General features: G+C 38.3%; 3 protein-coding genes across 5 annotated transcripts in view; 2 read left to right on the top strand and 1 right to left on the bottom strand.

Annotated features, from left to right (window-relative positions):
• The window catches only part of sbf2 (SET binding factor 2), a 179,750-nt gene extending 169,416 nt beyond the window's left edge, over positions 1–10,334 (bottom strand). For both annotated transcript variants that reach the window (XM_067414596.1, XM_067414667.1), the window contains exon 1: positions 10,177–10,334. In XM_067414596.1, coding sequence (XP_067270697.1) covers positions 10,177–10,231 — 55 coding nt within the window. In that variant the 5' untranslated portion in view covers positions 10,232–10,334. The remainder of the gene's footprint in view (positions 1–10,176) is intronic.
• Positions 10,335–13,913: 3,579 nt separating this feature from the next.
• adma (adrenomedullin a) lies at positions 13,914–16,219 on the top strand. The gene is made up of 4 exons (XM_067415837.1): positions 13,914–14,054; positions 14,495–14,595; positions 14,692–14,808; positions 14,921–16,219. Exons 2-4 carry the CDS (start codon positions 14,507–14,509, stop codon positions 15,228–15,230), a joined length of 516 nt encoding a protein of 171 aa, XP_067271938.1. The 5' UTR covers positions 13,914–14,054; positions 14,495–14,506; the 3' UTR covers positions 15,231–16,219.
• A 3,414-nt stretch (positions 16,220–19,633) lies between these two features.
• The window catches only part of ampd3a (adenosine monophosphate deaminase 3a), a 29,488-nt gene continuing 23,728 nt past the window's right edge, over positions 19,634–25,393 (top strand). Inside the window, exons 1-4 of one of the 2 annotated variants that reach the window (XM_067414045.1) lie at positions 19,634–19,885; positions 21,144–21,190; positions 21,273–21,312; positions 21,579–21,656. In XM_067414045.1, the coding sequence (XP_067270146.1) occupies positions 21,596–21,656 (61 nt within the window). In that variant the 5' untranslated portion in view covers positions 19,634–19,885; positions 21,144–21,190; positions 21,273–21,312; positions 21,579–21,595. The remainder of the gene's footprint in view (positions 19,886–21,143; positions 21,191–21,272; positions 21,313–21,578; positions 21,657–25,393) is intronic. The other variant, XM_067414129.1, reaches the window with a different exon arrangement.

The raw sequence follows: 25,393 nt of genomic DNA, 5'->3' as shown, positions 1-25,393 counted from the left end.
AGAGATAATGCGCTCAACATGTCTGCGATTGGCTACAATGTTCATCACTGCAACCTTTCATGCCACAATCTAAATATAAAGCCATAGATATAATCCTATAATAAACACTTTTCATGATTAGTTAACCTTGAGAGCTATAGTAAAAGTAAAAATGTGTTTTACGAGAGATTCCCACATCTAACAGCTATTTTATAAGCAACATGTTAGCCAATCACAGCATGGCCGTTTACACTGAAGTCTCACAGCAGATACGCCCCTTCAAACTGAGTGAATCGATCAATGATTTGGATCGCCAATGTCACGTGATTTCAGCAGTTTGACAGTTTGACACGGGATCCAAACTGCTGAAATCACGTGACATTGGCGATCCGAATCATTGATCGATTCAGTGATTCATGGCCGTTTGAATCTTTATTTGAGGTTTGAAAACAATCACGGAAGAGAAGACAGTGCTGAATAAAATGGTAGTTTTTGTTATTTTTGGACCAAAATGTATTTTCGATGCTTCAAGAGATTCTAATTAACTAACTGATGTCACATATGGACTACTCTGATGATGTTTTTATTCCCTTTCTGGACATGGACAGTATAGTGTGCCTACACTTGGATACGCTCTCGGACTAAAATATCTTAAACTGTGTTCTGAAGATGAACGGAGGTCTTACGGGTGTGGAACGACATTAGGGTGAGGAGTTAATGACATCAATTTCATTTTTTGGGTGAACTAACCCTTTAAGTGCAATAAGCTATGAAAAATAACTAAATCATGGACACAAAAAGCCACAGCTCTTAGCTAGTGTTGGGAGAAACCAATCATTTCAAAGCGTCAAATCAATTTAATCAATTGCTTCGCAAAATTATTAACCGTTTCGAAGCGTTCGAAACGCCACATGCTGGTGACTCCTGCTGGTCAGAGCAGAAACATACCAAAAACTAAACATGCATTAAAAACACCTTTTACAAACATATTGTACAACAGCAAATGTTTAAAGTAAAATGTATCAACTGCAATTAACTAATCATCTAATTAGATTAAATATTTGAAGAGTGTATAATATGTATTCTTTTATACATTTTCAGGGCTTGTTTTGTTTGTTCAATGGATAGTTCAGCTAAACAGGCCAATAAGAGACTATTAAAGTCTATAATAACTAATAGTATTCCTTTTAATTATACAAATCTCTAAAACTGATCAGAGTTCAATGTTTCACTGCTGGATGGCAATCTCAGTGAATCAGCATCTGAAACAAGATTCAAAATTTCACCAATTCTCTTTATCGCCCATCTCTAATATATTTTGACAAAACTGATGAGAAGGAGAAGCTGATATCAAAAATATCAGTCAATTTATCATCTATGCAATAGCGTCAAAACAAAAGGCTGAAGAATGTCATTCGTTATGTCAGTCCTAACAAAGCATGATTTTCACTGAACTGTATGCCACTGGAATCCTGATCGGCTACAGCAGTTTGTGCAAATATTTAATGTGCAGAATAACATTTAAACAAAAGGAGCATCATGTTGAAAAACTAAACATTTTGAAAAGTTCATAATTGAAACTGACCATGCCAGAATCTTGCTTAATATATAAATCGCATTCTTGTGGACTATTTTGGAAAGCAGCCTTCTTCTTAAAAACACTAATTCTTAAACTACAGCCCATCCATTAAAATAAACTGCCAGGAAGAGCCAAGAAAGCATGGCTCATCCACTAACACCAGCAAATTAGTTGCAGGACTCCAACACAAGGACCGACTCATCAGAAACTGAAGAAGTTTCCAACATTAAGGTCCAGATTTGATCACTGCATGCCACTATTCCCAAGGGTTCACAGCTGTCAAGTAAAAAAGGAGAGATCACACAAACATCTGCAAATGGAAATGCTTGAAAACACCCTGTTTTTTCATGATATATTTAGTGCTCCACACCAGGTTTTACTTACATTATGTAATTCATTCAGGCAAGTTTTATTAATACAGGATCTTGTATAGAAAACAAACTGCAAGGCATTGAGCCCACTTATTTTATGATGATACATTAAAGGAAGTCATGATTCTTGGTATCCTTTTGCCAATGACCATCATACAGCAGCATCATTTATAGCCATAGTCACCTATTGTAAAAAATAAGTGTCATAGCTTTATAATATTTGTTCCTGATAAATGCAGTAAGTCCCACTTACCAAAAAGACAAATTCCTTAGAACACGATGACTTTAGATATACAGAGACGGATATGAATGGGAGAAAGTTCAATGTGCAATATAGGGGTGGAGATTTTGTCCAAATTTGTTGACAGTTGTTGTCAGATTTCAAAAATGAAATTTAATCAAAAGCTTGGTGAACAGCTTTGGAGAATTGACATTTCCCTGTTCAAAGAAATAGGAGCTGCACTTGCATGACTGAAATAGCTGTCCGAGAGGCATTTCAAAGATGGCCGTCGAGGGAAATGACTTGCCTGAAAGGGTCTTTGACATAAGACAATACGTCATACAACAGCTTACGCTCTCTAAACAACTTTAAACTTGGCCATTTTCTGTGAAACACAAAAGATGTTTTGAAGAATGTTTCCACTGTTTTTGTCCATACAATAAAAGTCAATGGGGTCCAAAACAACATTTGACTGCGCGGACACATTTTCAAGAATATCTTTTGTCTTCCACATAAGGACGAAAGTCATACAGGCTTGGAATTATATGAGGGTGAGTAAAAGATAACAGAATTATCCCAATAAAACCACAATGAGTATAAAAAAAAACGTTGTTAAGCTGAACTCAGCTCAAAATGATTTTTTTAAAAACATATTTGGCAGGTCAGTGAGGTAGATTTACTTGCCCTACAGCCAATTTTACTAGCCACAGAACAAAAAATGACTTTAAAAATGATTTTACTTAAATTTATGAATGTTTTACCAAATAATTATTATTACATATTCGGGTCTTTAGCGACCCAGATCTATATCTAACACGGATGGCTCACTTTCTGCCGCAACAGTATAAAAAACTCTTGATAAAATAAAGCATATTTCATTAGATTTTGGAACTTGGGTTTATTGAGGTTTTTACCATCATCACCATCATCATCAGAGCTCATTTCACCTGTACATTTGTCATCCAGCTCACAATTTCACAATCAAAAATCTATATTTTGCTTGCTGACAGCTTATTCACTGCAGATCCACCATCAAGTGACAGTGACTAATAAATGATTGAGTAAAGTATTGCTCTGTGCTGAGCCATTTCAAGTTTTGCAGATAATTATTGTGTATTGTGTTTATCATGCCTGCAGTTATTATTAGTGAAGCGTCACATCATCATAGTGTGCCAGACATTGTCACATTGAGGATAAAGGTGCCTTACTGAGTCATCAGAGAGTCAATTGTTGCGAAGAATTTTTTTTTTTAACACTTTACCATAAGGTTTCACTAGTTAACATTAGTTAGTTGAACTAAACTTTAACTAAGAATAAACAATACATCTAGAGCATTTATTAATCTCAGTTATACCATGGTCTGTTTAAATACTCGATTCTGATTGGCTGGAAGGTGTGCAGTAAAACCGTTTAATGCACAGGTAGTCCAGTCAGTTTGATTACAGTTCGAAATTAATCTGCCACTATAAACACTGGTAACCATAGTAACACAGTTACGTTTGCATACAGAGTGACAGTGGCAGTTGTATTTTATAAAGTAATGTTAACAAAGATTAATAAATACAATAACAGATGCATCGTTCGTTGTTAGTACATGTTAATTAACACAGTAACTAATGTTAACAAATGAGACCTTATTGTAAAGTGTGTAAAAAAATACACTTTTACCTCCCTCGGGTCAATAGCGTGACCCTATACACTTTTACCAAAAAAAATTATTAGAAAACGGACATTCATTTATTTAATTATTTTTCTTTCATACTAGGGATGTGACGGTGAGGAAATTTTCCACCGGTTAATCGATGTGTGAAAACACCTGTAATAACGGTATCACCGGCGGGGGCTTTTAAATCGCTTATTCTAAACTGAAAGTGAAATGCGCACAGCAGCTCGTGCATAACGGAGCGGAGCAACGAGTGTTTGGAAGATTTTATGAAAAAAAATTTTTTTTAAGTTGAACGTCAATAGGAATGAACTGAAAGTGCATACACCATGAATGACAGTGCTGCTGTAAATGTGTGTGCACTGTGCGGCTGTGAATGAATGACAGTGCGGCTGTGAATGAATGACAGTGCGGCTGTAAATGTGTGTGCACTGTGCGGTTGTAAATGAATGACAGTGCGGCTGTAAATGTGTGTGCACTGTGCGGCTGTAAATGAATGACAGTGCGGCTGTAAATGTGTGTGCACTGTGCGGCTGTGAATGAATGACAGTGCGGCTGTAAATGAATGACAGTGCGGCTGTAAATGAATGACAGTGCGGCTGTAAATGTGTGTGCACTGTGCGGCTGTGAATGAATGACAGTGCGGCTGTAAATGAATGACAGTGCGGCTGTAAATGTGTGTGCACTGTGCGGCTGTGAATGAATGACAGTGCGGCTGTAAATGAATGACAGTGCGGCTGTAAATGTGTGTGCACTGTGCGGCTGTAAATGAATGACAGTGCGGCTGTGAATGAATGACAGTGCGGCTGTAAATAAATGACAGTGCGGCTGTAAATGAATTACAGTGCGGCTGTAAATGTGTGTGAACTGTGCGGTTGTAAATTAATGTGTATGCACTGTGCGGCTGTAAATGAATGACAGTGCGGCTGTAAATGAATTACAGTGCGGCTGTAAATGAATGACAGTGCGGCTGTAAATGAATGACAGTGCGGCTGAAAATGAATGACAGTGCGGCTGTAAATGAATGACAGTGCGGCTGTAAATGAATGACAGTGCGTCTGTGAATGAGTGACAGTGCGGCTGTGAATGAATGACAGTGCGGCTGTAAATGAATGACAGTGCGGCTGTAAATGAATGACAGTGCGGCTGTGAATGAGTGACAGTGCGGCTGTGAATGAATGACAGTGCGGCTGTAAATGAATGACAGTGCGGCTGTAAATGAATGACAGTGCGGCTGATAATGAATGACAGTGCGGCTGTAAATGAATGACAGTGCGGCTGTAAATGAATGACAGTGCGGCTGTAAATGAATGACAGTGCGGCTGTGAATGAGTGACAGTGCGGCTGTGAATGAATGACAGTGCGGCTGTAAATGAATGACAGTGCGGCTGTAAATGAATGACAGTGCGGCTGTAAATGAATGACAGTGCGGCTGTAAATGAATGACAGTGCGGCTGTAAATGAATGACAGTGCGGCTGTAAATGAATGACAGTGCGGCTGTAAATGAATGACAGTGCGGCTGTGAATGAATGACAGTGCGGCTGTGAATGAATGACAGTGCGGCTGTGAATGAATGAGAGTGCGGCTGTGAATGAATGACAGTGCGGCTGAAAATGAATGACAGTGCGGCTGAAAATGAATGACAGTGCGGCTGTGAATGAATGACAGTGCGGCTGTAAATGAATGACAGTGCGGCTGTAAATGAATGACAGTGCGGCTGAAAATGAATGACAGTGCGGCTGAAAATGAATGACAGTGCGGCTGTAAATGAATGACAGTGCGGCTGTAAATGAATGACAGTGCGGCTGTAAATGAATGACAGTGCGGCTGTGAATGAATGACAGTGCGGCTGTGAATGAATGACAGTGCGGCTGTGAATGAATGACAGTGCGGCTGTGAATGAATGACAGTGCGGCTGTAAATGAATGACAGTGCGGCTGTAAATCCGTGTGCACTGTGCGGCTGTGAATGAATGACAGTGCGGCTGTAAATAAATGACAGTGCGGCTGTGAATGAATGACAGTGCGGCTGTAAATGAATGACAGTGCGGCTGTAAATGAATGACAGTGCGGCTGTAAATGAATGACAGTGCGGCTGTAAATGAATGACAGTGCGGCTGTGAATGAATGACAGTGCGGCTGTGAATGAATGACAGTGCGGCTGTAAATAAATGACAGTGCGGCTGTGAATGAATGACAGTGCGGCTGTAAATGAATGACAGTGCGGCTGTAAATGAATGACAGTGCGGCTGTGAATGAATGACAGTGCGGCTGTGAATGAATGACAGTGCGGCTGTGAATGAATGAGAGTGCGGCTGTGAATGAATGACAGTGCGGCTGAAAATGAATGACAGTGCGGCTGAAAATGAATGACAGTGCGGCTGTGAATGAATGACAGTGCGGCTGTAAATGAATGACAGTGCGGCTGTAAATGAATGACAGTGCGGCTGAAAATGAATGACAGTGCGGCTGAAAATGAATGACAGTGCGGCTGTAAATGAATGACAGTGCGGCTGTAAATGAATGACAGTGCGGCTGTAAATGAATGACAGTGCGGCTGTGAATGAATGACAGTGCGGCTGTGAATGAATGACAGTGCGGCTGTGAATGAATGACAGTGCGGCTGTGAATGAATGACAGTGCGGCTGTAAATGAATGACAGTGCGGCTGTAAATCCGTGTGCACTGTGCGGCTGTGAATGAATGACAGTGCGGCTGTAAATAAATGACAGTGCGGCTGTGAATGAATGACAGTGCGGCTGTAAATGAATGACAGTGCGGCTGTAAATGAATGACAGTGCGGCTGTAAATGAATGACAGTGCGGCTGTAAATGAATGACAGTGCGGCTGTGAATGAATGACAGTGCGGCTGTGAATGAATGACAGTGCGGCTGTAAATGAATGACAGTGCGGCTGTGAATGAATGACAGTGCGGCTGTGAATGAATGACAGTGCGGCTGTAAATGAATGACAGTGCGGCTGTAAATCCGTGTGCACTGTGCGGCTGTAAATGAAATGTATAACCACCAAAGCCATAAACACAATATCAACAAATGTATAGTGACAGCAATGGAGCACCGGCCAATCGGACAAGTGAAGTTTCCACCATCTGACAGTGACCCGGCCATCAGGCTATCATTATGGTTCAGCCATGTTGTGGTAACATCCTTCTTTTTATATATGTAAAATATTATTCCAGTTAAAACGAATGTGAAGAAATATACAGGTTGGCTACATATCTAAAATGATACACTGCATGTTCCAAATAACATTTTAGACGAATGCTTTGCAAAGGTTCATATAAACAATAAGCATTCACTTCAATAACATTAGCATACATGACATAATAGAGGGAAAAGGTCTCTCTAAGCAGTTCTTTTAGAAAAGTGCTCCGAGAAACATCTTCTAAATTAGGAATGTGCAATGCCTTCTCATTTGTTTTATTATCTTTATCTTAAGGGGGATACAAATTTCAGCAACACTTTTATTTTGTGAGGATGATGCCTGAATTCACACAGTCCCCACACAGACGCCAAGAACACTAAGTTCCCCAGCACAACACAGCCATTTATGCACTGGAAATCTGTATGAGCCTAAGACGGAGGACACTGCTTACCTATTCATATGCCACAAGTGACAGAGACGATTCAGAAAGAGCAGCCCTTAAAGTATGAAGCCTGGAGGAAAGCCAGCTTATCTGATGCCTTCATAGAGGCGAGTCAGTGTCTTTGAGCAACTGAAAGAAAGGCTTCACTCTTTTCAACTCTATGGATGCTTATAAGTACTGACAAAAACACAGCATCATCACCAAGACTCCCACAAAACATAAAGATTTGTACACTGAGATAAGACACAGGCTTCATAATAAGAATGACCGTGGAAATGCCTGGAGTCCGGCTCACAATTAAAGAACTAAATGATTTATCTACTGAATCAGAAATGGAAATTAATGTTCTTTAATTAAGAAGCTGATATTGCACATTATAGCTGATAGTGCGCATTAGTGTCCATCAATGAAGAGGTGCTAATTAAACGTCACAGATTCAGTCAATGGTTTCAGCCCTCCAAAACTTTTTCAGACAAATTTTTTTGTTGCTGGAATTTCAGTGCATCACCAGTTTCAAGACACTGTCACTGGCTCAGATCCTCATTCTATTTTTTGTTCTATTTTGTGTCTGACCACTGAAATATTATTGATGCTGATTTTTATAATGAATGTCAAAGTTAAAGGGATAGTTCACCCAAAAATGAAAATTTACTCACCCTCATGTTGTTCCAAACCTGTATGAGTTTCTTTCTTCTGCTGAACACAAAAGAAGATATTTTGAAGAATGTTTGTAACCAAGCAAATAAAACAACCATTTACTGCCAGAGTAGGGAAAACAAATACTATGATAGTGAATGGTTGTTCTATCTGCTTTGTTACAAATATTCTTCAAAATATCTTCTTTTGTGTTCAACAGAAGAAAGAAACTCATGCAGGTTTGGAACAACTTGAGGGTGAGTAAATGATGACAGAATTTTCATTTTTTGGGTGAACTATCCCTTTAAAAAGTATATAAAGCATATTTAACACCTTACCATTGGAATAAGACACACAGGAGAGAAGTTTGTGATTACAGTAATAAAACATCTTTGGTCCAGTCCTGACCTTCAAGCCTTCATTTGAAAATGAAGTTTATCATTTTTAGTAAGCAAAACGACTTATCATCATTCCAGTATCGTTTTCTTTCAGGTCATGAATCGTGGGTCTGCTTTGGTAGAAATTGATGTATCAAATGTGATATGGTTTAATAAAAAATTAAAACATTTGTTTTTTGACACTATACAGCATTTCTTTGTTAAAGGGTTAGTTCATCCATAAAAAAATAAAAAATAAAAAAAAGATCACATAATTTACTCACCCTCAAGACATCCTAGGTGTATATGAATTTCTTCTTTCAGCAAAACACAATGAGTTATATTAAAACAATTCCTGGCTCTTCCAATCTTTATAACGGGAGTGAATGGTATCCTATAGATTTGGAAGCCCAAAAAAGTGCATCCATCCATTATAAAAGTAATCCATACTTTTATTTTTTTTTATTTTTTTTAAAAATAAGAAAGTATGTCCAGGGGGTTGATAAAGGCCTTCTAAAGTAAAGTGATGCACTTTTTTAAAGAAAATATTAATATTCATAAACCAATCACTGGCTTCCATTAATGGCCTTCCGGTGGTCATTCTTCTGCCGGAAATTGACTCACACCATTACTGGAAGCCAGTGATTATAGTTCATAAAGTTATCGTATTGTTTTTACAAAAATATCACTTCGCTTCAGAATGCCTTTATTTACACCCCGAAGCTATGGATTCACTTGTTTAGGCTTCAAAATGGTACCTTTCACTCCCAACATAAAGCTTGGAAGAACCATATGTTTAAATCATAACTCTGTGTTTGGCTGAAAGAAAAAAGTCATATACACCTAGGATGGCTTGAGGGTGAGTAAACATTTGGGGTGAACTAACCCTAAAGTCAATGTTCGGAATGAAAAGACGTGAAAGAAATACACTGCACGTATTTCTTGTGACAGTTAAAGGGCTCATATTAAGGGGCAGTGAAGAATGTGACTTTACACGTGCGGTTTCCAGGTGACCTGCTGCTTCCTTCAGCTTTTACGCATGCAAACATGATCATGTGCTATAAATGAAAGCACCTGTAGACTCACTCCACACGATTACGCACAGCTCGAAACACGTAAACTCCTGCTTCCTCTGCATCCGCTTTCCACAACACAGGAAGAGCTCCGGCGGATCCACACACCGCTTTCAACCAAACCTCAGGGCCAAATGTGGAAATCAATGCGGCATAGAGCGCTTAATACGCCATTTAGAGATCAATGCGTGCGGCTTGAATACACATTAGTAACAAGTAGGAACCGCATGAGTCATCGCGCGCGCTTTATTTTCACTGTTTACATGTACACGCGACAAATACAGAAGGCGTGTGCTGAGATTTACTGACTAAAAACTCATATATGAAATAAAAACACATTATACAGAATGTTATCATAAAAACATTTGCCTGAGCGGTGTTGTACATGCATACCAAAACAAAAGCAAAATGACCACACCATCAAAGCCAGCTTTAAACCTCCCATTTAGACAAGCACGTAGCTACTACGTAATATATAAACACAAACATCAATAATCAGTGTTGTTCCCTGATAAAAACTCACGCGTGATTCATATCGATACCGATTATATTACGTTACGTCAAAGAAAGTGAAATCCATCCATTAATCTCTTGAAGCACAGGAGCAGCACTATTTGTTGCTAACGGCCTAAATAAATCACAACACTTCTCCAAACACACACCACAACTTACCAGCTTTCTCCTGGTCGTATCCCACCACTACGAAATAATCAGCCAGTCTAGCCATGGTTTCCACTTTTGGCGAAACTCTGCAACACAATTCAGCATTTTTCTTTCTTCAAAAGCACAGCCATGTTTGACACAGAGAGGGTCAGTGCGCCTGCGCGGGCTGGTTGTCGGACCGTGCATGGGCGTGGGTCCTGCGCGTGCATTCACTTACTCTAACGATAATAATATAGCCTACTACTCATACATTGAAAGACGTTAATAATGTCGAGTACTAATGCTATAGTCCTGCTAAATGAAGTCATGTCTGCTTGTTTAACTTCCCTTACCATGCAAACGTCCATAATTTGCGACGGAGCATTGATAAGCATAATGCCTTGCCTTAGAATTAGATGTTGTTTTTATGATGCCACAACCCTGTAAATGTTTCATTACAAAAAAAAATAAAAAACATTTCATGTAGCCTAGGCTACTATATTTTTATGATGTCACAACATGAATGTGTCAAAATAATATTAAAAATAACATTTAATGTAGCATAATATAATTTTTATGATGCCACAACTATAAATTGTTTCAAAATAATATTATATTACATTTCATGTAGCCTAATGTGATGATAATTTACCTTTGAACACAATTCGCCACATTGTTTGTTTGTTTTTCTCAGGTAAAACTTGGACAGTGATTGTAAGTTTGAAAAAGTGCATATTATTTTAGTTTACTTTAGCCTTATTGAAATGTCATATCTGGTTAAGCTGGTTTTGGTAGCGGGTTGTGGTTTACCAGCTCTAACTAGCTACCACGTCAATTTTAGACCCACCAATCACATTATTCCTAATCTAGATCCTTCTGGACCAGCTAATGACAACACAGTTACTCACATAACCACATACAAATATCCAGAGCCAGACCAACTATGACATGGCTCACGTTAGGTTATAATAGTATAAACAGTGTTGGAAGGTTACTTTGGAAATGCAATAGCTTACAGATTACAAGTTTAAAATGTAATAGTCTAACTATTTTATACTTGTTACTGATTACATATGATTACTTTTTAGATAGTTGCATGGATAGTTATATTTATTTATTTAGTTATTATGTAGTAAAAACATGATGTTTTTTTTCTCACTGATATAAAAATTGTTAAATTATATATATATATATATATATATATATATATATATATATATATATATATATATATATATTACAGGTTTTTTATATCAGTAAGAAGAAAAACATGTTTTTACTGCATAATGGTATAGAATTTTGTTTTCTCTATATAATAACTGATTCATGGTTCAGCTTGCGTGTCAAACTGCTGAAATCACGTGACACTGGCGATCCGACTCCTGAATCGATTCACTGATTCATAACGGTTCGAAGCTTTGTTTTGAAATCAGCCCATTACTATATAAGTTGTTATTTAGTTTTTTTTTCACTTCATAAAATTATTGTAGAATCACTTTAGTGAGATGGACTTTGTAACGACGTCTTTAGTGCCTTTTATGGATCTAGAGAGAGAGAGAAAATGACTGTGGCCTTCTGAGCCATCGGATTTCAACAAAAATGTCATCATTTGTGTTCCTAAGATGAACGGAGGTCTTACGGGTGTCGAACAACATAAGGGTAAGTAATTAATAATGAGAGAATTCTCATTTTTGGGTGAACTAGCCCTTTAAATAGCTCTGTTTTGCCAGTCAAAATGGGAAAAATTGAGATTTGTCCACTATAGTCGGTGCTTATAGCATTCATTATAGGAGATGCTTCTCAGGTTCGACATTGAAACCTTCGATGTAGATAGCATTTTAATAGTTGGTAAACATATTTTGCCTTGAACTGTTATATTTGTGCCTTTTTCTTAAATGTCTTAAATTTCCAGCACTGGAACACATTTTTATCACTCATTTATATAACGGAAAGTTACATTTATTTCGTAATTCAATTATGTAACTTACTCCCCTACACCGGATAAATAATGTTCATAAGCCATCAGAAAACTTTGATATGCTGTGTCTGAAATTATTATAGTACTTATAAGACCCTCACAAATTACTTAATACAATATTTATAGACTGTTTATTTATTTGTTTTACATAATATTATTTAATTTATATTAAAGAATACTGAAATTGTCCATACAATTTGTGTAGTTAATTTATATTCTTTATTTCCATTGAGGATGAAGCAGTTTTCAATGGTACTTGAATGATTACCATATTCACATATCCACCGATATAAACATTTTTGGCCAATATCAATAACCACTGATTCTTTGTATTTGAAAGCAGATAACCGATATATTGGCTAAATCTAAATCCAAATTTTTAGAGCGTTTTTCAGAGCCTGATTACAAAAGCTAAAGTCTCACTGTTAAAAGCCATGTCCCAACCCAAGCACACAATTATAATTTTCTCCATATTATTTTATGCAGCCTATATAACAGATATGTTGCACTTAACTGTATTTTCCTTTTTTGAAGTGTCTCAGTGGAAGTAAATAATACATTTTTGATTGTTTTAATATATTGGCCACATTTTCTTATTGGGGCAATAACAATATCATTAAAAATGAACATATATCAGCCGATACCTATATGGTGGCTGACAATCGTGCGTCCCTAGTACTTACCAAAATGTGCTTCCAAGCATGGTACATGGTACATTTTTCTTAGAAATTACATGACACATTACTCAAAGAATTTTACAGTTTTCAAAAGAAAAGAGAAAAAATTATAATAATCTCTACTCATCATCCCATGATCACCCCAAAACAACAACAAGTATGAAATTGCTCAATGACATCAGGTGTTCAATGACTCATTGTAACTGTAGCATTTACATACCTGAACATGTTACACACAGGTAGATCTAACTTCTCATCATACATGATCAAATATCAGCAATTCTTGTGACGACTATGACATGTTGGCGTAACAAACAATATTCACCATATATGGGCTGAGAGGCAAACAACTGGATGGTGTCAGTGTGTGGATATTGTGCAATCTTTGAATTCCCATATAAGGATAAATCAGGATTGCACAGTAATTAATATGAACCAATGACATTTATGTGAAATAAATCAATTTCAGAAACAATTGGACTTGATACATTTAGTTTTGATTTTGATGTAATTTGATCTAGTCTAAAGTATATAAAAATACATCATAACTAGGTGAAGGCCAGCAGGCATTCTCCCCAAAATGTACTGTTATCTGTGTTTACACGTCCAGGAATAGACAGTTTTACCTCTTGCATAGAAAATCCCTATTCAAAGGTACTTCCATGTTTCAACTGTTTATTTCTATTTGACTATAAATATCAGCTTAATGGTCCTTTCTGACACTGTCATGAGCATTATATTTTTCTTTAACAAAAGATAAAAAAGGATCCATTAATTAAATCACTGAATTCCATTTTATGCCGAATATTAAAGGCTGATTTCACATTTGGTGTCTTTTTTAGGGACCCACCATACATCATAGTTGCACCCCCAACCAACACCCAGATATAAAATTCATTAGCAATGTTAATGGTATTTATTTTCAGAATTCCCCAGATTGGCGGTTGCCATCATTCCCAGAAACATTGATTAAAAAAACATTCAGCAATAACTCTTCGATATCCCCAGTTTCGTTTTCAATTCTTTCATGCCGTATATTGAGGTGATTACCCTGAACTACAGAGAGGAAGTGCTGGGATGAGAGAGAGCGTGTCAGACGGGCCCCTCCCATCTCCTCCAGTATAAATGCACTAACGCCTGCTGAGGAGAGTCAGACTATTAGCAGAGTATCAGCGCTGCACCAGCGAGTGAAACGCCTCTGGATTACTTTCTACACAGACTTCTGAAGCCAGCCCAAGAGTACTTCAACACAGGTATGCATATGTGTTTCTGTTAGTTGCTCAGTGCCATCTGTACTGTTATGTAAGAAACTCAGACACAGTTTTGCATCTATAGGCCAGGGAAGCATATATCTGTTAGGTAAAACAATCTTTACATAAATTTGAGTGAGGTTTTCTATTGGATGCTGATGGATTTAGAGACATTTGGTTTTGGTTTTATACATAATTGTCCCTTTTGCAGCTCATCAGGGACCTTGTGCATAATGGCAAGTTTACTTATTCGTAGAAAGTGCGACCTCAGCTTGACATTGTAAATAAATGTACGATGAGTGTAAATAGCTTGGATTTTGGACTCTTGTGCAAGCGTGAGCAAAGCATGGTTGGCACAGATTAGGGGAGTTGCATGCAGGTGATTGGAGGTTTCAGTTGCTTTCTTTCAAAGCGGATATCTAACAGATGCTTTTTCCTTCAAGATTTCAGTCACGATGCAGCTGATTCTGCAGTCGATCTTCTGCTGCTGCCTGCTGGCCGCCGTTGCACCCGGTGCGGATGGTGCAAAACACGACCTGAAAAGGTAAGCTGATGTGCTGATTTGATTTGGGGTTTTTAGTCGTGTTGGGCATTGGTTGAAAAGTTTCTAATGAACGTGGTTCCTCTTCTTGGTGCTTAGTGTCAGAGATCTTCAGAGATCAAAAAGGGATTTGAGCCTTGCTGCACTGAGGACTTTAGACAACAGCCAGTTTGTCAGACCGGACGATGTCAAAGACAGCTTAAGACCACATTCCAGGTAAGAAAAAATGGCAAAAAGCATTTCCCATGATGGAGTTGTCAACCAAGGAACGTTAAACGAAGGCGGTAAGCCATGTGTTAACGTGCTCTTCCCTTGTCTGTCTTTTCAGCACTGGCATCAGCGTGAGGACAAAACGCTCCAAGAACTCCAATACCCAGTCCAGGAGAGCGGGCTGCTCGCTCGGCACCTGCACGGTGCATGTTCTGATTCACCGTGTCCATGACCTCAACAACAAGCTGAAGATCGGGAAAGCACCCGTCGACAAGATCAATCCCTACGGGTACGGCCGGCGGAGAAGGTCCGTTCCAGAGAAAGTAATGACACTGCGACGGGAGGGCGACAGGCTGCGGACGGCGTGGAGCAGCTCAAACTCTCAGTCACGGCTGCACAAGCTAGAAGCGCTTCTCAGACGGACGTGAGCGAGCGGAGCGGGAGCGCTCAGGGACGCGGCGACAGAGGCTCGCCGGCCAACTATGAAATTCTACAAATGCCTCAGACTCCTGCCAAGAGTGCTCCAGCGCATTCTTCTCCAAGCACAGGGGCTGGAAGAGCAATCTTGTCTCCTGAAGGCTGTCCTCAGAGGAGAAAACCACAAAGAAAAGCACAGAAACAACAGCAGCTGTTCGTCAAGCACCGAGTAAAAAGCGGGGAGAAGCCGACGGAGCAACTGAATAAGTGTGCCTTGGATTTCATTGCACTGAAGTGGACTGGCCTCAGGGAAAAGCAGAACCTCCTCTCCAAAATGGACAAATGGACTGCCCTCCTGGTGAACCAGTCGGTGGGATTATGGCCCGAATCTGGCCAGAAAAGTCTTTGGACTTCAAGCCAATTCAACAGGGAAAGATTCATGATTCTAGAAAGGAATACACAAACACACACAAACACACACACACACACACACAGAGAGAGAGAGAGAGTTTTTAAATGCCAATCAAGGGGATTTCTATTTTGAAATCACACTTTTGGACACTGTAAGCAAGATGAATGCCTTTGATTATATGGATTGTCTGTGCCAGTCCACAAGGATTGTATTCTAACTTACTTGAACACTGTTATTGTTATTATTTGTATAGAGATATGTGCAATCTATTTCTTTTTTTATTGCAAGTATATGTATATTTGGGGAAAAAGATATCACTATTTAATAGTTTTATATTACTTTATACTACTTACAGAGATGGAGCTATTTTTGTACAAAGAAGAAAAAAGGGCATTGAAGGTAGCGTTATTTTATATATATATATATTATTCATTTATGTCAAGGATGTCTCAAGCTGTTGTAATAGGATAACTTTTATGCAATTATATATTTGTAAATGGAATCTATTTTATTTGTGTGTGTGCGTGAGTGTCTGTGAAACGAATTAATGTTGTCATTCAATAAACTTTTGCATACAATCAAAGCTGATTTCTTCTGGACTTCGTCTGTTTGTTCCACAGGAAGTGTAGGTAGTAAAAGGAAAGTGTCTCTCTATTGTTCCCCGTCCGGATTGCCGGGTGGACAGACAGATGATCAGCACCTGGTCTGGGTTAATACATGTTAAAGGCCCTGGAGGGCAAACGGGGTGCCAAGTGCATTCCTTCTTTCCGTTTTCCATACTCACTTCAAGTTATCTGTATTTGAAGGCGCTATGGGCCAGAGCTGTGTTTAATGGGAGCTCTGCAGGGGGCGGGTTAGTGGGATGTAGAGCAGAGGTGAGGGGCGCTCCATAGGACATTCCACTTAAACACATAATTTCCATTCCTGTCTTAATGAGATGGAACTTCCGAAATGCACCTTTTTACTGTTGCACCCATGTAGACTTAATATAAAAGCACCATATGATGCCAATCACAAATGTACACATTCAGTGTAAGAAAAACTATTTAAGACCTATCCATTGAATTCAGGATTAAAAGGCTGATCTCTCAACTGTAGCCTTCCATTAATAAACAGTTCCCCACAAAGCTGGGTTGTTGTTTTGTTACATTTAAGAAGTACATTTATTGTGGTATACTCAATAAGCCCGAATAATGAGACACATTCTGATGCACAGAAAGCTTAAATCAACATACCGGTAACCAATATTCACATCAGCAAGTTCTAGAATCGAAAATTGAAATAAAAAAATTTACATAAACGAGTTTGTTTTCTCAGTGTTCCTCTGACTAATTGTGTGGTTACTAAATGTTTGAAAATCCCAACTAAACCATATACTTATTTATGACAATAAAGGGTTAAGCCTTTTTCGACCGGGTCAGACAGTCCAACCATAACTCACATTGCAGCTACAAATAATGCATTAATATATATTTTTTTAATGCTAATGTAATGCTATAGCGCCACCTTGTGGTGACATCATTACTGGAGATGGCGTTCTTTTGCTAAGAATTTCCTAAATGCATTCTGGGCCTGATGCCATCGGCCTCACTCATCCACACCTCATTAATCTGCACTCCTGTCAGTGAATATAGACCAGCAATTAACACAATAACTCTTTGGACTTTGGAGTCTGCATATATTCAGATTACAGGTCAAATATTTTGGCAATTTATAGTTTGGGCAAAACTATAATAACTCCCAAAGTTTTTAAAGTCAGTTTTGGTGTGCCTTGTATTAAATTAAATCAATATAATTGAAAAGGCTAAAAAAAATAGGTCAGCATTTCACTAGTTCTATTATATATATATATATGTATATATATATATATATATATATATATATATATATATATATATATATATATATATATATATATATATGTGTGTGTGTGTGTGTGTGTGTGTGTGTGTGTGTGTGTGTGTATTTATATATACTACATAATAATGATACACAGTGCACACACATATATTATCAACACAAACTTTATTTTGGATGTGATTAATAGATTGCCCATAATAGTGTGTGTACTCTGTATCATTATTATGTAGTATATAAATACACACACATGCATGTATATATTTAAGAAAATTTTATATTTACATATTAAATATTTATAAGATATATATATATTCCGTGTTCCTCAAATAAAGAAACAAACAGTCATGATTCATGATTCGGATCGCGTGTCAAACTGGCAAACTGCTGAAATCACGTGACATTGGCGATATGAATCACGAATCAATCCGCTGATTCACGACCGTTTGATTCTTTATTTGAGGTTTGAAAACAAACGCGAAGAGAAGACAATGCTGAATAAAGTCGTATTTGTTGTTATTTTTGGACCAAAATGTATTGTCGACGCTTCAAAAGAGTCTAACTAACCAACTGATGTCAAATATGGACTACTCTGATGATGTTTTCATTCCCTTCTGGACGTGGACAGCAAGTGGGCATACACTTACATTCAAAGGACAGAAAGGCTTCGGACTAAATCTGAAATATCTTAAACTGTGTTCTGAGGATGAACGGAGGTCTTACAGGTGTGGAACGACATTGGGGTGAGTCATTAATGAAAGAAATTTCATTTTTGGGTGAACTAACCCTTTAAGTAGCTTTTATAAACGTGCTTTAAAAAATGATTGTGTGCATTTTGAGAAAACAATGGCGGTGGCATATTCTAAGATATCAGAGTAAGTTGCTTTCAGTTAAAACAGCTCAAACATGCATTTTAGTCTGGGACTGATAATGGACTAATAACTGATCTCTCGGACCTCCTCTCACGTGACTTACCCCCATCAATGGGATCAGAGGAGGGATCAGAAGCCCCCTGCTGTAACTTCACCTGCGGGTGTTGTTGTTGGACAGTTCCTGATTGGTGGATGGATGGATGGATGGATGGATGGATGGATGGATTTTTGACCATTTGACCAAATATTGTTGTTCAAAATATTTTTTTTGTTCCCCCCTTTGCTGCCAAAACAGCCCTGACCCTGAGCTGTGGTATCTGGCACCAAGATGTTATCAGCAGATCCTTTAAGTCCTGTAAGTTGAGAGGTGGGGCCTCCATGGATCGGACTTGTTTGTTCAGCACATCCCACAGATGCTCGAATGGATTGAGATCTGGGGAATTCAGCAAGTCAACACCTCAAACTTGTTGTGTACAGGGTGCATTATCATGCTGAAAGAGACACAACCGTGAGGGAATAATGTTTAAGGGTGTGCATGGCCTGCAACAATATTTAGGTAGGAGGTACGTGTCAAAGAAAGTAACATCCACATGGATGGCAGGACCCAAGGTTTCCAAGGAGAGCATTGCCCAAAGCATCATACTTCCTCCGCGTGCATCCTGGTACCATGTGTTCCCCAGGTAAGGGACACTCATGCACCTGGCCAAGAAAATGAAAATGTGATTCATCAGACCAAGCAACCTTCTTTCTTCCTTCTTTTCTCTTGCTCTGTGGTCCAGGTCTGATGCTCACTTGCACACTGTTGGCACTTTTAGAGGTGGACACAGGGGTCAGCATGGGCCCCCTGACTAGTCTGCAGCTATGCATCCCCATACACAACAAACTGCGATGCACTGTGTATTCTGACACCTTTTTATCCGATTTTTGAGCTTCAGTAGCTCGTATGCTTGATCGGACCACACGGGCCATCCTTCCCTCCCCATTTGGATCAATGAGCCTTGGCCACCCATGACCCTGTCGCCGGTTCTCCACTGTTCCTTTCTTGGACAACTTTTGATAGATACTGACCACTGCAGACCGGGAACACCCCACAATCCTTGCCCATTTTTCCTGCTTCTTACACATCAACTTTGAGGTCAAAATGTTCACTTGCTGCCTAATATATCCCCACTAACAGGTGCCATGATGAAGAGATAATCAGTTATTCACTTCACCTGTCATAATGTTATGCCTGATCGGTATGCAACTATATGCCATGCATACCTTTTGCCCTGGGCTTTTTACCTATAACGACTTCTAAGGATTCATATTTGCGTATACACACCTGTTTTGTTGCTACTGTTGTGTTAGCTTCCCCTTTAACTGTGTCTAATGTTGTTTTGTGCGACTCGAGATTCTCTGTTGTAATTGGTGCGTGATCCCTTCTATCATTCTACCTTTTCCCGCCCATCATCGAATGAGTGCGCAGCGGACACGCGCCGTGAGGAAATGTGGTGGAGATCCTGTCACGCAGAAGCAACGCCAGGTAAAATGATTAACGTTAAGAGAAAGAACTAAAAAGACCCACTGTGATAGTGCGGCGCCGGCCGTGGCCACGACGCGAAAGAACTACATTCATATCTTTCTAGGCCAAGCCTCCGTTGATAATTACAAAGCGTCATTTAGAAATAACGAAGGATTGAGCTGTGGCTGTAAACTGAGCGCGTGAATGTCATCTCGAATGTCACTCGCGTATGTCCGGCTTTCCTGAAACTCTTATTGTTAAAGTGGTTTACGCTTAAATGTTGAGAGAGAGAGAGAGAGAGAGAGAGAGAGAGAGAGAGAGAGAGATGCGATGTCCATAGTTATATAATAATATACAATATAGTCCAAATATTTATATCCCCTTGCAGGAGATATTCCTTTCTAAATTATAAAAAAGTAGCTATATAGGTTTTTTTTTTTTTAACTTAAAGACCCACTTGTGTGTGTGTGTGTGTGTGTGTGTGTGTGTGTGTGTGTGTGTGTGTGTGTGTGTGTGTATGCAGGCCTATATATATATATATATATATATATATATATATATATATATATATATATATATATATATATATATATATATATATATATATATAACGAAATAATTGGCTTTTATATGGCTACTGTGACTAAAAAGCCAAAGCAATAAATGGAATAAAGCATTATATTGGAATATTTAATTTATACGTATAGTATTTTTTAAAGTATTTTTTTTTTACTTAAAGTATTTTTTTTCTTTACTCACTAGCATAACAATACACATTAAAATGTGCAGGTTTAGCCTGTAAAGCATTTTTCATAATTAATTTAATTCCAAATCAAATCTTAAATAATCCATCTGTCAACCAATTTTAATTATTTATTTTTTTGTATTTATTTATTTATTTATTTATTAAACAAATGTTGCTAATAAACCAACAAAAACAAATAAATCACAAGACCTCCAAAACATGCCACCCTACAAAAAAAAAAAAAAAAAAAAAAAAAAAATCACTTTGGTTTGGTATTCAATTACATCCATGTATCCTTAAGAGTAAAGTAATTGTCCAAATACTTCTTGTTGGTGAAGGACAACATACACATCTCCACAAGGGGGCATTAATGCATTACGACAGAAAGAAAATATGACCACATTACTTTTAAATATATTGACACGTTCTAGTTACATATTGGTAAACATGAGTAAAAGAACAATGAATTGTATATCCCTGTGTTTTAACTCTAGATTCGAGATGGCTAAATTACTTTGTTCTCTCTTTGCCTAGTGAATTTCATGTGCCATATCTCATACATCACTGGGGGGCAGAACTGAGTAAGTTTTCTTTCTCTTTTTTTCTTCTTTTCCTTTAATTTCTTTCCTGTGAGAACATCATGGGTTTGTATTTGCGGAGCAGCTGCAGAAAGGACACAGAGTTCTGCAAGATCTGAGGCTAGGTAAGTGCTTCAATAAGATTACTATCATTCATCACATCATGAATACATGCCTATTTCTCTTTCTCATGATGCAAAACACATTAATTCATAAATTTGTATCATGTGTTTATTCTTCAAAAGTGTTTATTGTTACCCTTTACCAAAAATTCGAATCAATGGTTACAAATAGATGCACTTGTTCAGCATGGCATCAAATCTGTTGCAGTAGCGCTATGAAATAGCTACAATTCATCCTGCTCATGCTGTTATGTGCTTTCACTCTTCAGGCCTGAGCACACAGGAAATGATGCGGAGACTCCAGACGCCCATTGTGAAGCAGCTCTCCAGCCCATGTATAGGAAAGGGTAAGTCTTCTCTCTCTCTCTCTCTCTCTCTCTCTCTATCTCTATCTCTATCTCTATCTCTATCTCTATCTCTATCTCTATCTCTCTCTCTCTCTCTCTCTCTCTCTCTCTCTCTCTCTCTCTCTCTCTCTTTAATGAATCATGAGTATCATGAAGCATGAAACTGTAATATCAATATTTCTTTTTTGACATTTCTTTTATTGCAGCACTTTTTATTTTGTCATTGAACTGCTCTCATTAGGAATTGTTTCTGATTCCAACCAGACGAGGGCAACCAGGAATGTTATCCTGGACCCTAAAAGAGGGAGACATTGCAAAAACATTTACATTATTTTGTTAATTTAGCAAATGCCTTCCAAAGGAATGCGACAGCATAATTCATCCTAAGGAGCCAGTAACATGAGATGTGCTGCAATACAAATTTTAAAAGTACAAGCTAGAAGAAACATTTAGGTATGATACAGTGAAAGAGCGAGACTACAGCCGTGACATTTTTAATATAAAGAGGGTTACAAACTTGGGTCCTGCTATTCCTGTCTGCATCCTTGCCACAGTCTGGGGTGTTTTATGTCATGCTCATTTCCTTAGGGAACGAGTGATGTGCACTGAAGCATAAATCACACAATGTTCTCACATTAGTCTTACAAGCTCACTACTAACTAGTTGCTTATTAGCATACATAACAGCTTTATCAAGCAATAGCACTTCAGCATTTTATATACAATTACATATAGCAGGTATATTCACAGATGTATGTATCTACATTTGCTGTTTTTTTAAAGCGACTTACAAGATGAGGACAACAAGCTATTTTTCATAGAGAGGCAACATTATCAGAATTTCAAGAGTAGCACAAAAGATGGGGAAGGAATATTCTTTTGGAAAAGTAGAGAAAATAAAGATGATAGAATATTTAAAATAAAAGTAAATGTCATTTTTATTCTATGTTTAAGTTTTTCCAATGTTTTCTATCTCCGCTTTATATGCAAAGACAACTGTACAATCTGATACATTAGCTGTGCCTCATTTCGTTAAATTTCGAAGGCCGCATCTTCCAGAGGACACATCATGTGAAGTATGCGGTATACACACGCGATTTAGCAAAGGCTGCGATTATTAAAGGGATAGTTCCCATAATTCAGTGGTTCCCAAACCTGTCCTGGGGACCCCCCATCAGTGCACATTTTGCATGGCTCCCTCATCTAACCCACCTGATTCAACTGATCAGCTCATTAGTAGAGACTGTAAAGCCGAGTTCAGACTGCACGATTTTCAAACTCGTCGGGTCACTGCTCTATTCACACTGCATGACTATCTGGGGTATCATTCAGTCACTGCTGTGTTCACACTGCACGATGGTTTGACGACAGAGGAGTTCACACTGCATGACTGAACAAGAGGAAGAATCGCCGACAACTCTCTCTCTCTCCGGTGCGCAAACTACGTTGCCCAAACACACATGCGACGTGACAAGTAAACAACGCGAGATCACACGTGCGTCAGACCGGAGTTCTCGCGCGAGACTTGGAATTGTTATTAAAAATGATAAACTGCACAAAGTTTGCTTCAAATTGTATGTGTGCTGATTTGTGGAGAAAAAGAAAAAAGATTGTGGCGGAAGAAATCGTTGGAGAGACAGAGGGAGCCAGGATTTTGTTCTGCAAAGACAGTTTGAGGTAAATAAATAATTTTGTAATGTGCTGTGGCTGGACGTGCAAATGTTTGGGCTTTGTTTCTGTTTGATAGAATTGTAAATATATCTATTAAAATACTGAAATTCTGCTCTATAACTCCTCCCTGAACCTCCTGCTGCCCTGTATCTCACTCTCTCATTGGCTGTCGGTGTAATTTTCAGTCAGAACGCTGTTCACACAGCAGGAGTTTGAATCGCCGACAGGTCCAGATATTTGGCATGCCAAATATCTCACCGGCGTCGGCGACTTGTCGGCGATTCTCTCTGATCGCGTCTTTGATCATTCATACTGCGTGATTGTCACTCGCGTGCACGAGCACCGATTTGCCTGTGATCTCGGGCATTTGTCGGCGATTTCACAAAACCTGTCGGTGACTCAAAATCGGGGCAAAAATCGGGCAGTGTGAACTAGGCTTAAGACTGGAATTAGGTGTGTCTAATGAGGGAGACATACAAAATGTGCAGTGGTGAGGGGTCCCCAGGACAGGTTTGAGAACCACTGCCATATCCATGCAATATCCTTGTTTAAAACTTTCATGAAGTAAAATATCTAGCTTCCGGCGGACCGCCTTCCATGTACAACTTACGCAAAATCTAATGCCTCACACAGTTTAAAACAGTCCATTTACGTTCTTTCCTTAAGTTGAATATTGAAAGTGGTCCACCGGAAGCTATATATTTTACTTTATAAAGTGTAACTCAATATGGATAATTTTCTTACAAAAACCCATCATTTCGCTTCAGAAGGCCGTTATTAACCCCTGGAGCCACATTTCCTTTATAATGGATGGATGCACTTTTTTGGATTTCAAATTTTGGACTGCCATTATAAAGTTTTTACAATTTTTAGCCTGGCAACTCAGGCTGAAAACCTGTACATTCTACTGCTACTGCTTTTCTACTGCTTCTACTGCTTCTATTACACTTTTGCAGGAACCAATCACAGACTGGCTTATCCACCTGGCACATTATTGACGGGTTTAACGTGACGAATAGAGAAGTGATGGGTCGTTGCCCGTTTATCACGCCTCTTGTACAGTAGAAAATACACAGCAGACTCCCCAGACCAATGTTCAATCTCAAAGGGTTACTTCAGCGATTAGCATTAAGCTTTGTATCAGTAGACTATTTTGATTTCAAAATTTACCAGCCACTTTCTTGTTTTTAACCGACAATGTGCAACTGCATGTGAAATTTAAAACTACAAGCTCTACAATATTTAAGTAGTTTATTTAATCTCAAGTCTCATTGAAATACTGACATTTTCTCTTTCTCTCTTATACACACACAAACCATCAACTGATAGACATTTAATTAAATGAGTAGGGCTCTGCGCTCTTTTTTTTTTACCTGGATGTGGCATTTGGATGATTCATGGTCTTTTATGGCTTCCAGTTTTAGGTTTTTAGTCCCAACAATGAAACTATTAGTTTTTTCATCTTCTGAAGCATGTTGATGACATACCGAGCAGAACATTGTCAGTAGAAATGCACCGAAATCAAAATTCTTGGCCGAAAACCAAAACACTGAAAGAAATTATGCCAATTATTAGTACCATTACATTTATAGATATGACTGTAACTTTACTTAATATCAAGGCATTGCAATTGCATAAATTAATATTAAAGTTTCAAATAGTCAATTACAAAGTATGCAATATATTTAGCACATTGCAACAATGCACAGTATAAAATAAAATTCTAACTAAAATGTTTAACTTGACCTCACTCATGTGTACATTAAATAATAATGTACAGTAATCAAATGTAAAACAACTGCATATTTAACTGTTTGAATTAAAGATTAATCCTTATTAAATTTACAAAAGCTATTCAATCAAAAGGAGTGAGTGATATCCATATCTTTTGTTTGACATTGAACAGAGCATTAAAGGCTACTGCCCCTTTAAGACTGCAGGGATATGCGTCGTCTTTCTCGACTGTATAAAGTTCACTTAAAGGAGTACTTCAGCGCTGGAAAGATGAATCTGTATTTAAACTGGGTCATTAATAGCAGAAATGTGATTTTTTTTTTTTTTTTTTTT

The sequence above is a fragment of the Pseudorasbora parva genome, chromosome 1, assembly GCF_024679245.1.
Source record: "Pseudorasbora parva isolate DD20220531a chromosome 1, ASM2467924v1, whole genome shotgun sequence".
NCBI classification, from domain to species: domain Eukaryota; kingdom Metazoa; phylum Chordata; class Actinopteri; order Cypriniformes; family Gobionidae; genus Pseudorasbora; species Pseudorasbora parva.
Note: the sequence above shows the minus strand (reverse complement) of the source record. Positions and strands in the feature narration are given on the sequence as shown.

Coding starts and splice junctions, on each gene's coding strand:
- adma (XM_067415837.1), top strand. CDS start 14,507: ATGCAGCTGATTCTGCAGTCGATCTTCTGCTGCTGCCTGCTGGCCGCC. Junction 14,596..14,691: donor GCAAAACACGACCTGAAAAG/GTAAGCTGATGT, acceptor CTTGGTGCTTAG/TGTCAGAGATCTTCAGAGAT. Junction 14,809..14,920: donor AGCTTAAGACCACATTCCAG/GTAAGAAAAAAT, acceptor CTGTCTTTTCAG/CACTGGCATCAGCGTGAGGA.